The following is a 12,139-nucleotide window of genomic DNA, read 5'->3' on the forward strand; positions in this document are numbered from 1 at the left end:
TATTAGCATTATTTATTGTTGTTGTTAACTGCCCTAGGGTTGATCTTGACTCATGGCAACTCTATGGATGAGACATCTCCAAGACCCTCTGTCCTCCACTGCTCTGCTTAATTCCTGCAACCCCATACCTGTGACCTCCTTAATAGAGTCCATCCATTTAGCATGTGATTTTCCTTTCTTCCTATTTCCCTCTGCCTTTCCCAGCATTATTGTCTTTTCCATTGTGTTCTCCCTCCTCATGATGTGTCCAAAGTATAACAGCCTCAGTTTGGTCATCTTGACTTCCAGGGAGGTTTCTGGCTTCATCTGCTCTAGGAACCATTTGTTTGTTCTTTTGGCTGTCTATGGGATCATTACTAATGATTGCACTCTTCTCCAACACCACATTTCAAATGAGTGGATCTTCTTCCCATCTTCTTTCTTAACTGTCCAGCTCTCACATCCACACATGGTAATGAGAAATACAATGGTTTATACAAATTTAAAATAAGGCAAATCTTAAAATAGCCATAGAAATGGCCCTACCAATGCCATGCTACCAATGCTAAAAACACAAATAAGAACAAATGAGGCTTGAACTCTGATTGGAATCCAACATGAAGCTGAACTGAAGCTACTCTATTTTGGATATGTTGTGAGAAAATGTGATTCATTGGAAAAAAGAATAATGCTTAATAAAGTGGCAGGTTGTAGGAAAATTCAATGAGCCCAAGTCAGTCCATGCAAAAAAGAAGTTCTCAGTATAGTGATTCCAAGATTGCTCAAGGAGGGGTACCCAAAATGTTGTTGTTGTTGCTGTTGTGTGTCTCCAAGTTGTTTCAGACTTATGACGGCCCTAAGGCAAGGCTATCACAGGGTTTTCTTGGCAAAATTTGTTCAGAGGGGGTTTTGCCCATGCTTCCCTCTGAGGCTGAGAGAGTGTGACTTGTCTAATGTCACCCAGTGAATTTCCTTGGCTGAGCGGGGATTCAAACAGAGTTTTAGTCCAATATTCAAACCACTGTACTACAGTAGCTCACATGGAATGGGTTGCACCTTCCAGTTATTTATATAGGTTGGAAATAGTTTAGAAATAGGTTAGATGCAAATCTGGAATATTAAATTAAAATTTGGAAGGATGGGGCAAGAAGGGGAGATCTGATGACAGGGAGAAGGATGACGTGCCTCTTACCTGCTGCTTCTTCCTAAAAAAATGCCCCTCCACCACTTTGCAGGGGATCTACCACCACATGTCTTGATCTGTCCTAATATTTGCCCAACTAGCTTCTTCAGGCTTCACTGGTGTGAATGTAGTCCAGTTGTCAAGGTGACAAATTGACACATTCCTTTGTTGTGCTGATCAGAACTCTTCACTGGCCTTGGTTTTGTCAGTAATGATGCTTTTTAGCTGCTAAAGACCTGAAGTAAGTAGATAGTGAATATTATATAATTCGGTATTCTTCATATCCTTTCACTGCCTTTCCTTAAAAGGGTTTTCTAATTATTTTATTCCAAAATGATGCTTTTCTGAGAAACATCATAGGGGTTCTGCATGCAGATTTGTTTGAGTAATGCATACATACACAAAAGATATGGTGCCTGAATAAGCATATCAAACCTGTCAAAAGTGTTCCCTTAATACTTGCATCCTGCTAAGCAGGGGTGTCACTAGGAGGGTGCAGGGGGTGAAAACTGCATCAGGTGACACCCTAAGGGTGACACCATGTCTCTCTCCAAACATCTGTCTTATGGTAGAAATGGGCTGTGGTGTTCACCTGCATCCCTTTAAAATGCTGGACCATTTAAAGAGAAGGTGTGAGTGGGTCAAGGCTCAGTGTGGAGGAGAAAAGAGGGCCCCCAGGGGTTTTTATATTGTTTTTTATTTTATTATTTTTAAAATTTTAAACATTCTTTTAAATTTTTCTTTTAAAATGTCACACTTTATGAACTTTTCATTTTAACCACATGGAGCCATGAACATGTAAATACATTTAAGCTGTGCATATGATATTGTGATTTAAAGGTATCATTTTAATTTTGTTAGTTGTTTATGTCAGAACCATTGCTGTAATATACGGAATTGATGAGTAACATTAGTATAAAAAATATTACTAAGCGTGGGGTAGGGGAGGAGGTTAATGCGGGGGGGGGGTGACATATAAGTTACTGCACTGGGTGATGCCAATCTTAGTGATTTCACTGCCCCTAACACAGAGTTTTAATCTTCAGACATTTTGGACTTCAACTTCTAGAAGCCTCATCCAGCATAGTCAATGGTCATGGATTCTGGACGATGGAGACCAAAAAGCTCCACAAAACTGAAGGGCCAAAGGCTACGAACCACTGCCTTTGCAGAAAGTCAGAACAGTCACCTTTCATATCAATACAAAACTTTATTTTGAAAGCAATCAGGATTTTGGTGTGCATGTGGCAGTGTCCTCACACAATCTGTTGTGGTATGCAGTAATCCGTAGATGGTAGTGTTTTAGAAACATCAGAAGCCCTATTCAATGTCAGACCATTCACAATCATAGAATTGTAGAATCATAGAATCGTAGAGTTTGGAAGACTGTAAGGAACAGGTAAAAACTACCTCTAAGTATTCCTTGTCTAAGAAAACTCAATGTAATTAATGAGGTTACCATAAGTTGACAGGAGATCCATGCACACAACACACATCCCTTTATGAGCCTATTAGAGCTCTAAAATCTTCAGGAGAGATCTTCCTACTTTCTCGGGATTGTTTTGAGGAGAACATGGAAAAGAGAAAAGGTCTTCTTGGCGGCTGCTCTAAAACTTTGTAACTCCTTCCCTAGGGAGGCTAGCATGGCCCCCTGTTTGGTCTCCTTCTACCACCATGTAAAAACATTCTTATTCCATTAAGCTTTTAGAAGTTGACTGTGATGGGCTTTTAGTAGTGTGCTGTGTTGTTCTGTTGATTTTATGTGATCTTTTAATGAATTTTATATGCTTTTAGCTCTACAGATTGTTTTCCATTAACTTTTATGTTTAGATTTTTTTTAATTTATATTTTGACTGGTTTTTAATCTGTACTGTTTTTATAGCTGTAAACCACCTTATTATTAGGAAATGGGTGGGTAAATAATAATAATAATAATAATAATAATAATAATAATAATAATAACTTTCTTCAGTACTTCAACACCAGAGAGAAAAACCTCTGGCCCTCTAGATGGATTAAATGGATGCCTAATGATTGCCTGTGTTGGCTGGGGCTGATGGGATAGCATGAAATCCAACAGCTTCTGAAGCACCCATCCCTAGTCTTCACTAGCTAGGAGGGGTTACTAGTTTGACACAGAAATCTTGTATAGCTTGGCCCAGAGACATTTGCAATTGAGTGTAGGATCATCCACATATCACTGAGCCATAGCTTTTTTTTCAAGACTTTACAATATCTTTTCCTTTGCAGTGACTTTGCCGTCCTTTGCTCCTCCAGGAGAAAATATGATGAGAACCATTAAGATTTCACAGGAGGAATCATGGTTGAGGGGGCAATTAGAATTAGAATAAATGAACAGAATGAGAGAAGGAGCTAACACTGAGGGCCAATTACTAGGTTTAGATCTTGTTAAACATAGAAGTGTCAACAGTAACTGTGAATGAGAGTGCTGAATCTAATGTGCATGACCACTGGAAAGTCATTAGTAACATGCAGAAGCAAGTGCAGATTAATTAGTTAATGGAATGCAGATTAAATTATCTCATATTCAATGAAAATGTGAGCCTCTGCTGCTTTTAGAAAACATTTGCATGAAACAGCTGGTTGTCTAGGGCTAGTGTCTGTCCTTGAGGCTGCAGAGAACATACTCTTTCATTCTTTCTCTCTCTCTCTCTGGCATTGAGAATTGACAACAGACTGGAAAGGGAAAGCAGGAGAGTCACAGAACCATCAAATCTTGTAATGGCACATCATGTTACAGTCTGAAGTTATGAGGCTGGTTGTCCTTTCTCTGGGTTATGTCTCTCTTTTGGATTGTCAGGAAGCAGAAGTTGTGATATGAGTTATTGTCAAATTGTAGTCCCAGATTGTAGCCCAATGAAATTTAGCTGCGACAGGGGAATCCTAAACAAGAGGGAACCAAAGGACTGAGATTTAACTCCTTGAGGTTTGCTACCTCCAACAAAATTAAAACTCTTTCATTGAACTACCTATACAACACTGAAAAGTTTTTCCAGATGTAACAGTACAGAGTTTTAAGAAATGTAATGTTCTCTGCCTAAGATAGGAGTTAGCTTCATACGGGAGAGGGACAGCTGGATGTCAAGAAAAGTTACTTTTCTGTTGCTAATGGAGTTGAAATTTTACAGTGGACCCTTTCCATCAACAGATGGTTGTGCCCTGTATTATTAAATGAAAAGAAATGTGAGCATGTCCACATCAGTGAGTCTGCACGCACACACCACCATTGAATAATGTGGGGTGTGGCAAGCCATGGACACTTGAATTTGTGGATTGCTAGCCCAGCAATGTGGCAGGCCAATAAGGGGAGCGGCCTCTACCTGCATTGAAATCCCTCAGTATCATCTAAACTGACAAGACAGACACAATGTAGGCCTGTGACTCTATAATCCTCACCATTTTTCTCCTGTATGATTTTAACATCTTAGCCTGATGAAGAAGACAATGAAACTTTGAAAGCATGCATAATGTATTTCATGCTTTGCAGTTGGCCCAACAAAGGTATCGCTGCTTATGGATTCTGGATTTTGTTGCTTTTTTTTAAAGATACCTTTGGCTTGATGTCTGACCAGCCTTGTAAGTTTTGTACAACAGAAGCACAAATCCTCAAGGAGAGGTCAGGGGAAAAAGAACTACCTTTGGTATTCAAGAAATAACACCAGAAATTAATCTCTCTAGGGTGGGCTTTTTCTCTATCAGAGCCAGCCCATTTGGCTTTCTGGAACAGAATACACACACATGCAGGTCTGTGGGACCCAATGCTGGCAAAATGTTTCTGGCAGTTCAAGCTTCTATCTTACTGGCTGTTCTGATACACTATAAATAGATGAAACAAGAAACTAAAAATGTGTTGCCTTTTTAATGGCTACTCATATAATCTGTCCATGACATCAGACCCACTTTCTGTAACCACTCTACTTTCTGAAGGGGATGGAGTCAGATGGGAGTCATGGTCCAAGCAGAGTACACTATGCACTAAGGCTATGGAACTCCTTGGGCCACCAGGATTTTGAGTATGGGTGCTTTTCTGATGCATAGATTTTCTATTCTATGCAATTTGTACCTAATTAAAAAAAAAAAACATAAACTCAAATTATACTTACTCATAATGTGAAATCCAGCTTTGGACCACCTTTTATGACACTTACTAAGGTTATCATAAAACAATAATGGAAAATCTGTGACTCTTCAGGTATTGTCAGATTGCAAGTCCTATGATATCTCACCACTGGCTTTGCTGGTTAAGAGTGATGAGAGCTGCAATTCATAAACAGATGGAGGGCCACAAAATGCCCATTCGCTCGTAAAGAAACAAAATGCAGAAAATTCCCAGTTTTGTTAGTTTGTTAATGTTCCAACTACTCAGATATTTTCAGTATACAGGGTTTAAGGATAAACGGGTTGTGTAATACTGACAGGAAGAGATTCTGCAGAGAAAGAATTAAGAATTTTTGAAGTACTGTGGAACCCCAGTGTCAAGGACTCTTTCTCTCTGAATAATTGCTTGTGGGGTGTGCTTTTGTGTCACATATGAACCGTGTGAATGGCTGTGGCTGTAAAGAAGACTGAAGACATGAAATGGACACACAACAAAACACATCTATAAACTTACAGAGTGTCTAGGTCTTCAGTATATGGATAATACAATGATTCACTGTTCCTCTTTCCAGGTTTACAGGACAATCCTTGGGCATGTGATTGCAGCCTCTATGAAATGGTTCACTTCCTCAATTTCCAGTCCCCCAACATCGCTTTTGTTGAACCAAGACTGAAGTGCTTCACACCTCGGAATCTGGCAGGAGTTTTCTTCAGTCAAGTCGAACTCAGAAAGTGTCAGAGTCCCATTGTGCACACGTCTGTTGCTAAAGTGAAGACCATCTTGGGAAGCACAGTCCTGTTGCGGTGTGGGACCACAGGGGTGCCTATTCCTGAGCTGAGCTGGAGGAGAGCTGATGGAAACCCACTCAATGGAACAGGTAGGTTTTCCTCCTCCTCCTCCTCCTCCTCCTCCCTTGCCTACATTGTGGTTGTACTTTGTGAAGAGTGAAGCCATTGAATGTTCTTGTGAAGAACAAAGCAATTGTGGCTCCCAGAAGAGGGTGGCTACGAACATAGTGAACATGGGTGTAAAGAATATTTGGAAATGACAAAAAAAAAAAATGCTTGCACTGCTGTTGGACCAGTTGCCTCCATCCTCCCTTTCTGATGGGTCTTAGTTCTGCATAAATACATTAACAGAGCTTTCTATTCTACCATCTTTACATATGACCTTGGCCATTGAATTTTGCACAAAATATTTTTTTAAAATGCAAACATCTCTCTATTTGCAAATATTGGTAAATGTTTTCACTCTTGACAAGAAGTGTTTCAACATGTTCAGACACATTATTGAGCACATCCCCCCCAAAAAAGGCATGTCAGCTGTTTACACGTTTTTGGCCTTTGTGTTAGGGTAAAACAAATCTTTCCCTTGACTTTTTTTTTTGGGGGGGGGGAGGAGGGGTAATTTGTGATGGATTTTGGGATATGCACAATTCACTTTTGCCTGGTAGTGCAACAGCCTCAGCCTACTTGTCTGTCTGATGCCTTGACACAGTTCTGCCACCACAGGAACAAAATAGCCACAAAATAGTCTTGCCAAAAACAAACAAATAAACAAACAAACACTTCCAGTTGAATGCTGGGAACTGCTCACATTGCCACTGGACTGGTCACCCATTCTCCCTTTCTGATAGGCCTTCATTCTAAGTAAATTTTCTGACAGAGGTTTCTATTCTACTGATTTTATATAGGATCTTGGTGATGATATTCTATATAAAATATGTTTTTCAGTATAAAGACCTGTATAAATGTTAAACACACAAACAAATACAATTTTCACAGAAAAGTTCTGAAATGTGAAAATTCATCAAATACACATGCAAAAACTGTGTAATCTCACAGGAGGAAAGTTTGTGAAGTATATGAGAATGAAATATGTGAAGATTTACATTCCTAATGGTGAATGGTGTGCTTCTTGTTCTCAGGCAGCTGCTGTACAAATTTTATATTCTTGGCCAAAGTAATGCTCTCTTTAAACATAAGGGGAAACCTTTGTTCTTCTATGTGTTTTACATGTCAGCTCCCAGAAATCCCAGCCAGAATACCCAATGGTAAAGGAATGTGGAAGCTGTAATCCAAGGCATTCAGGATTCCCCATCCCTCCATTACACATTACCTGGAGCAACAAGACCCTACTACTATCATGACAGCTGCCATGCTTCTTCAAAAATATCTGCAGTAGGAATGGGCAAAGTTCATCCATCCAGATTTTTTTGGATAGCAGTTCTCAGCATTCAACACTATTAACCATGCTGGCTAGGGCTGGCTGAATTTATGGTACAGCCTAACAACACTTGAAGGGGGGACATTTGCATACCCCAGATCTACAATTTCTGCACAAATGTACAGGGTGGAGCAGATAAATGGTGACACAATATAGCAAAGCACTTTGGTTTTTAATTGTTGTGGGTTCAGCAAATTTATCTTATATTATCTTTTCTGACATGGCATTCTGGCAGCTTAAGTAAAAAATAACTATCACTATGAAAAACAAATAGTTACACTTAAGGAACAAAATCCCCAAACAGTTTATTTTGTTAAATTTTATCCCCTTGTTTGTTTGTTTTTTTTGTCTTCCAGTGCATCAAGAAATTTCCAGTGATGGAATGAGCTGGTCTATTTTAGGCTTGCCTGTTGTATCTTACCTTGATTCTGGAGAATATATATGCAAAGCAAAAAACTTCCTTGGAGCAACGGAAGCTTTCATCTCCCTCATCATCACTGATTCTGAAAGCACAGATGACCCCACTGGAAATGCTAAAGGAACCTGGAATGGAAAAGTGAGTGGGATGGAAGCAGCAGCTTACAATGACAATTTAGTTGCAAGATACGTTGTCACAACTTCAACTTCCCCTACCTTGGGTGCCAGATCAATTCGGGCCAACACAGAAGGGAATCCAGTACTTCAAGATGAAGCTCCTAATATGATCAACAATCCAAAAAATCTCTTAGCAAGTCCACCAACTGCCCAACAGGAGCCTGAACGCATAGTCAGGTCGGTCAGGGTGATAGGAGACACGGATCATAGTGTTTCGTTAGCATGGAAAGCCCCTCAGGCCAAGAATACAACTGTCTTCAGTGTTCTGTATGCTATCTTTGGAGAAAGGGATATGCGTCGGATCAATGTGGAGCCTGGTAAGACCAAGATTACCATCAATGATTTGATGCCAAAGACCAAGTATATAGTGTGTGTCTGTGTAAAAGGGTTGATTCCAAGGAAGGAACAGTGCATCATATTTTCCACGGATGAAGTTGCCAGTGCTGGTGGAACCCAAAAACTTATCAATGTGGTGGTCATCAGTGTGGCTTGTGTTATTGCCGTCCCTCTGACGTTAGTAGTCTGTTGTGGTGCCCTGAAAAGGCGCTGCAAAAAATGTTTCACACGGAAGCCCAAAGAAATTCAAGACTCTTATGTGACCTTTGAAAGCCTCTCCCACTCCCCAGGGGCCAAAGTCAAAGGAACAGAAGGGGAATATTTGACAAGGCACACGCCTGATGAATCCAATAGATTGCTCTCAGCCAGGTCCAGTGTTGACTCAGAAGCAATACCAAAGGCTGAAGGACAGCCAAATGAATACTTTTGCTGATGCTGGGTTGGTAATCTGACTAAACCAATAAATGGACTGCATCTAGCAATTCACATGTTGTATGATATTAGAGACATTCATGCTACAAGTATTGTCTTTCATATGTTTGACAAAAGATGATGTACAGCTTGACTGAGACCCCCCCCCCACATTCCCAAATTCAGTGATGAAAAACTATGTGCAAATTTAGTGGCACTTTCCCCCTCCACAGTCAAAATTCATCAAGTCATTTGTGATGTAAATATTTCATTTCTAACATTTTGTGTCATGTGAGGAATCCCACAACAGAAGGTCAGGGAGGCAGGAAGACAGAGGACAAACTTGCAGGCTATTAGGATCGATCAGGTTATGACTTAAGGGAAACTAAAGGCTAGTGTTGGTAAAGGTGAGCAAGTATATTAGGACCAATTCAATATATTTGACTACTCGAAGTGAAGTGCAAGATAGTCATGCCCTTCTCCATGTCAGATTCAGCAGCTGACTGTGCTACCAGTTGAATATTGGCAATAGAACTGCACCCTCCATCACATCTACAGCAGCAGGCAAATTTAGTGAAATAGAATAACATGTTTAGCACATGCAGCTCTGGCCTCCAAAAGAGTGGCAGACGGTTACTTGGCATGAGAGAACAAGCAAAGCGGTCCCTGTTGCTGTGCTCTACTACCTGCAGCCTGTGGTAGCTGCCTCTTCTTGTCTAACAGTAAGGGCAGCCAAAGAGTATGTGCATATATAATCCATCAATATAAACATATAGAAATATGAGTATTTGTGAATAACATTGTGTTTTACTTTTCCTAGGGCAGAACAGAAGGATGGATTTTAAAGGCTATGATAATAGTTTATACCAGAGGTGGGAGATGTGTGGCTTTCCAGATTTTGGACAGCAACTCCCAGCAGTTGTAGCCTGAAAAGCCAATGGTGAGGACTGCTGGGAGTTGTAGTTCAACAGTATTAAGAACATGATTCCTACTTCTGGTATACTTAGGTTTTATAACAAGGCTTCATCTGTCTTCCTCCACATCCTAATTACTGAAAGCAGGGAGAAGGAAGTAGAGTGGGCTCTTGGTATCCACTGGGATTTGATTCCAGGATCCCTCATGGATACCAACATCTGTGGATGCTCAAGTTTCATTATATACAATGGTGTAGTGAAATTGTGTCCCTTACATAAAATAGCAAAATCAAGGTTTGCTTTTTGGAATTTATATCTGTTTAAAATATTTTCAAGCCATGAATGGCTGAATCTGTGGATAAAGAACCTGTGGATATGGAAGGCCAACTATACTGTTGGTAATCAAAGAGCCCTATGTTGTTCTTCACACATCCTGGATCTATTGTTTCTGAACAAATAAGTCCATTCAGTGAATAGCTGTACATATATGTAACAATTTCAAATACATATTATAGCAATCTTCTTGTCTAACTCCCTGTTTTGCTGTTCATTGCATAATGTACAGTGAGTTGTGATCAACTCCCTATAGAATGATGCAAAGAGAAATGACTTTTGGTAACAATAAAGTGAATGAAATTACCGTCAGAATTCACAGTCATTATGTGTGATCTGAAAAAAAAAAGACTTGAGAATGGGACTTCCTTATTATTTTGTAGACTCAGAAAGAGAGGAAGATAAGCTGCTACATGGGATGCTTCTCTTTATCAACCAATCTAATTGCATCTGTTAGAAATCCAAGAACAATTCATCCTGTCCTCTTAAACAGCCAGATTTGCCTTAGCAGAGCAAACTAAGGGGAAAAATATACTGCCCCTTTCCTTGTCATATCAGGGCCTTGGCAACTACATGCCAGTGCGATGTGATAAAAAGAATGGCAAAATGCCGCTCCTTTTAGCACCGCCAAAAAGCTGTTCTTGCCATGGCGGCAGTGGCTTTTCAGGCTTTCTTTGGTGCACTGTGTCTACATGCTGTGCCAAAGAAATGACATGAAACCGCCTGCCATCTGGTCGGATGGATGGTGTGATGCAGAGTCGCGGCATGTGATGTGCAGCTGAAATGCCCCCAGTCTGCCCTGATGCCAGTGTTTATCGCCGGTCTATTTAGCCCCATAGGGGCAAAACAGATGGCCCCATAGAGTGACATCCTGCTGCCCCTTTCAGCACCTGATCAGAGCCATGGCAACCTCATGCCACAGCCCTGATCCAGCACTTTGCCAGCTCTAAAAGAAACAGCAGAATGCCACTCCTTTTAAAGTTGGCAAAAAAGGCACCCTTGCTGCTGTGGCAGCATTTTCGGTGTTCCTTTCAGTGTGAGTCATAAATGCTGCGCCAAAGGAGTGCTGTGATGTCACCTGTTGTGTAGTCAGTCGGTGTGACGCTGGTGTGGGGGCAGCGTGGGGATGTGCATCATCCAAATGCCACATCCCCATGTTGCCCCCACAACAGCTCTTCAAGCTGGTCTGTTTAACCTCTGTGTTTCTACTGCAGCATACAGATCAATAGCTTGTGTTTTTTTTAAGGTGGCTGCAACTGCTGGGTAGTATTACTTAAAGTTAGTATTAGTTACTAGTTATTATGTGATATTACGTTCTTCTTTTTTACAGTCCTCCCTATTCTTTTCTCCCTCCTCAAGAGGGCTCATTAGTTCCAGAAGCCCATGCAGTTTTCCTTGACAATTCAGAATTTTGGTTGGTTGGATTTTCATTTTGTTCAGTGCCCTTAGCTTTTAACTGCCACTAGCTCTCCTCTCTGAGGATTGGATCTGGGGCATGCTGCATGCAAAGCATTAATGTAGCCTCTGAATTACAACCCTGCTCTCTCCAGAATTCCAAATAAATAAAAGAAGCCTCCTACTAAGTTGCTGAGACCATGTCAGGAATGAGCCCTAAGGCCTGTAAAACAGATACATAGATTATCAGACCACAAAGTTGAATATTGCTGATACACATCTTGGAAAGTTGTGTATTAGCAACTGCAGTTATCCCAAACCAGTGTTTCTCTGGCCCAAAAAGAAGTGGCAAAATGATGCTCCTTTTTGGGGCAGAAAAAGTCACCCTTTCCACCACAGCTTTTAGCTTACCAGGCCAGCTTTGGAAGTAAACACATGGCATAAAGGTTGCTGTTGACTACTGTATTTGCTATTGTCATTATCAGGGCTTTTTGAAATACAATGGGGCTTGACAGACCACCCCAAAAGGATGGGCTGGAGCTGTCCGTTTTTGCTGGTGAGGGACGCCACAGCAGCCAAACTGTGTGGTGTCCCTCCACAGTAAAAGGAACCTGCTAAAAGCAGGTTCTTTTTATGGCACGGTCTGGA

General features: G+C 40.8%; 1 protein-coding gene across 2 annotated transcripts in view; it reads left to right on the top strand.

The window, feature by feature from the left end:
- Positions 1-10,389, top strand: part of LRIT1 (leucine rich repeat, Ig-like and transmembrane domains 1) — a 28,996-nt gene extending 18,607 nt beyond the window's left edge. For both annotated transcript variants that reach the window (XM_089510630.1, XM_089510631.1), the window contains exons 3-4: positions 5,854-6,159; positions 7,865-10,389. In XM_089510630.1, coding sequence (XP_089366756.1) covers positions 5,854-6,159; positions 7,865-8,871 — 1,313 coding nt within the window. In that variant the 3' untranslated portion in view covers positions 8,872-10,389. The remainder of the gene's footprint in view (positions 1-5,853; positions 6,160-7,864) is intronic.
- Positions 10,390-12,139: the final 1,750 nt, after the last annotated feature.

Source organism: Sceloporus occidentalis, unplaced genomic scaffold, assembly GCF_023333645.1.
Source record: "Sceloporus occidentalis isolate IW3139 unplaced genomic scaffold, rSceOcc1.0.p SCAF_2, whole genome shotgun sequence".
Classification (NCBI taxonomy): domain Eukaryota; kingdom Metazoa; phylum Chordata; class Lepidosauria; order Squamata; family Phrynosomatidae; genus Sceloporus; species Sceloporus occidentalis.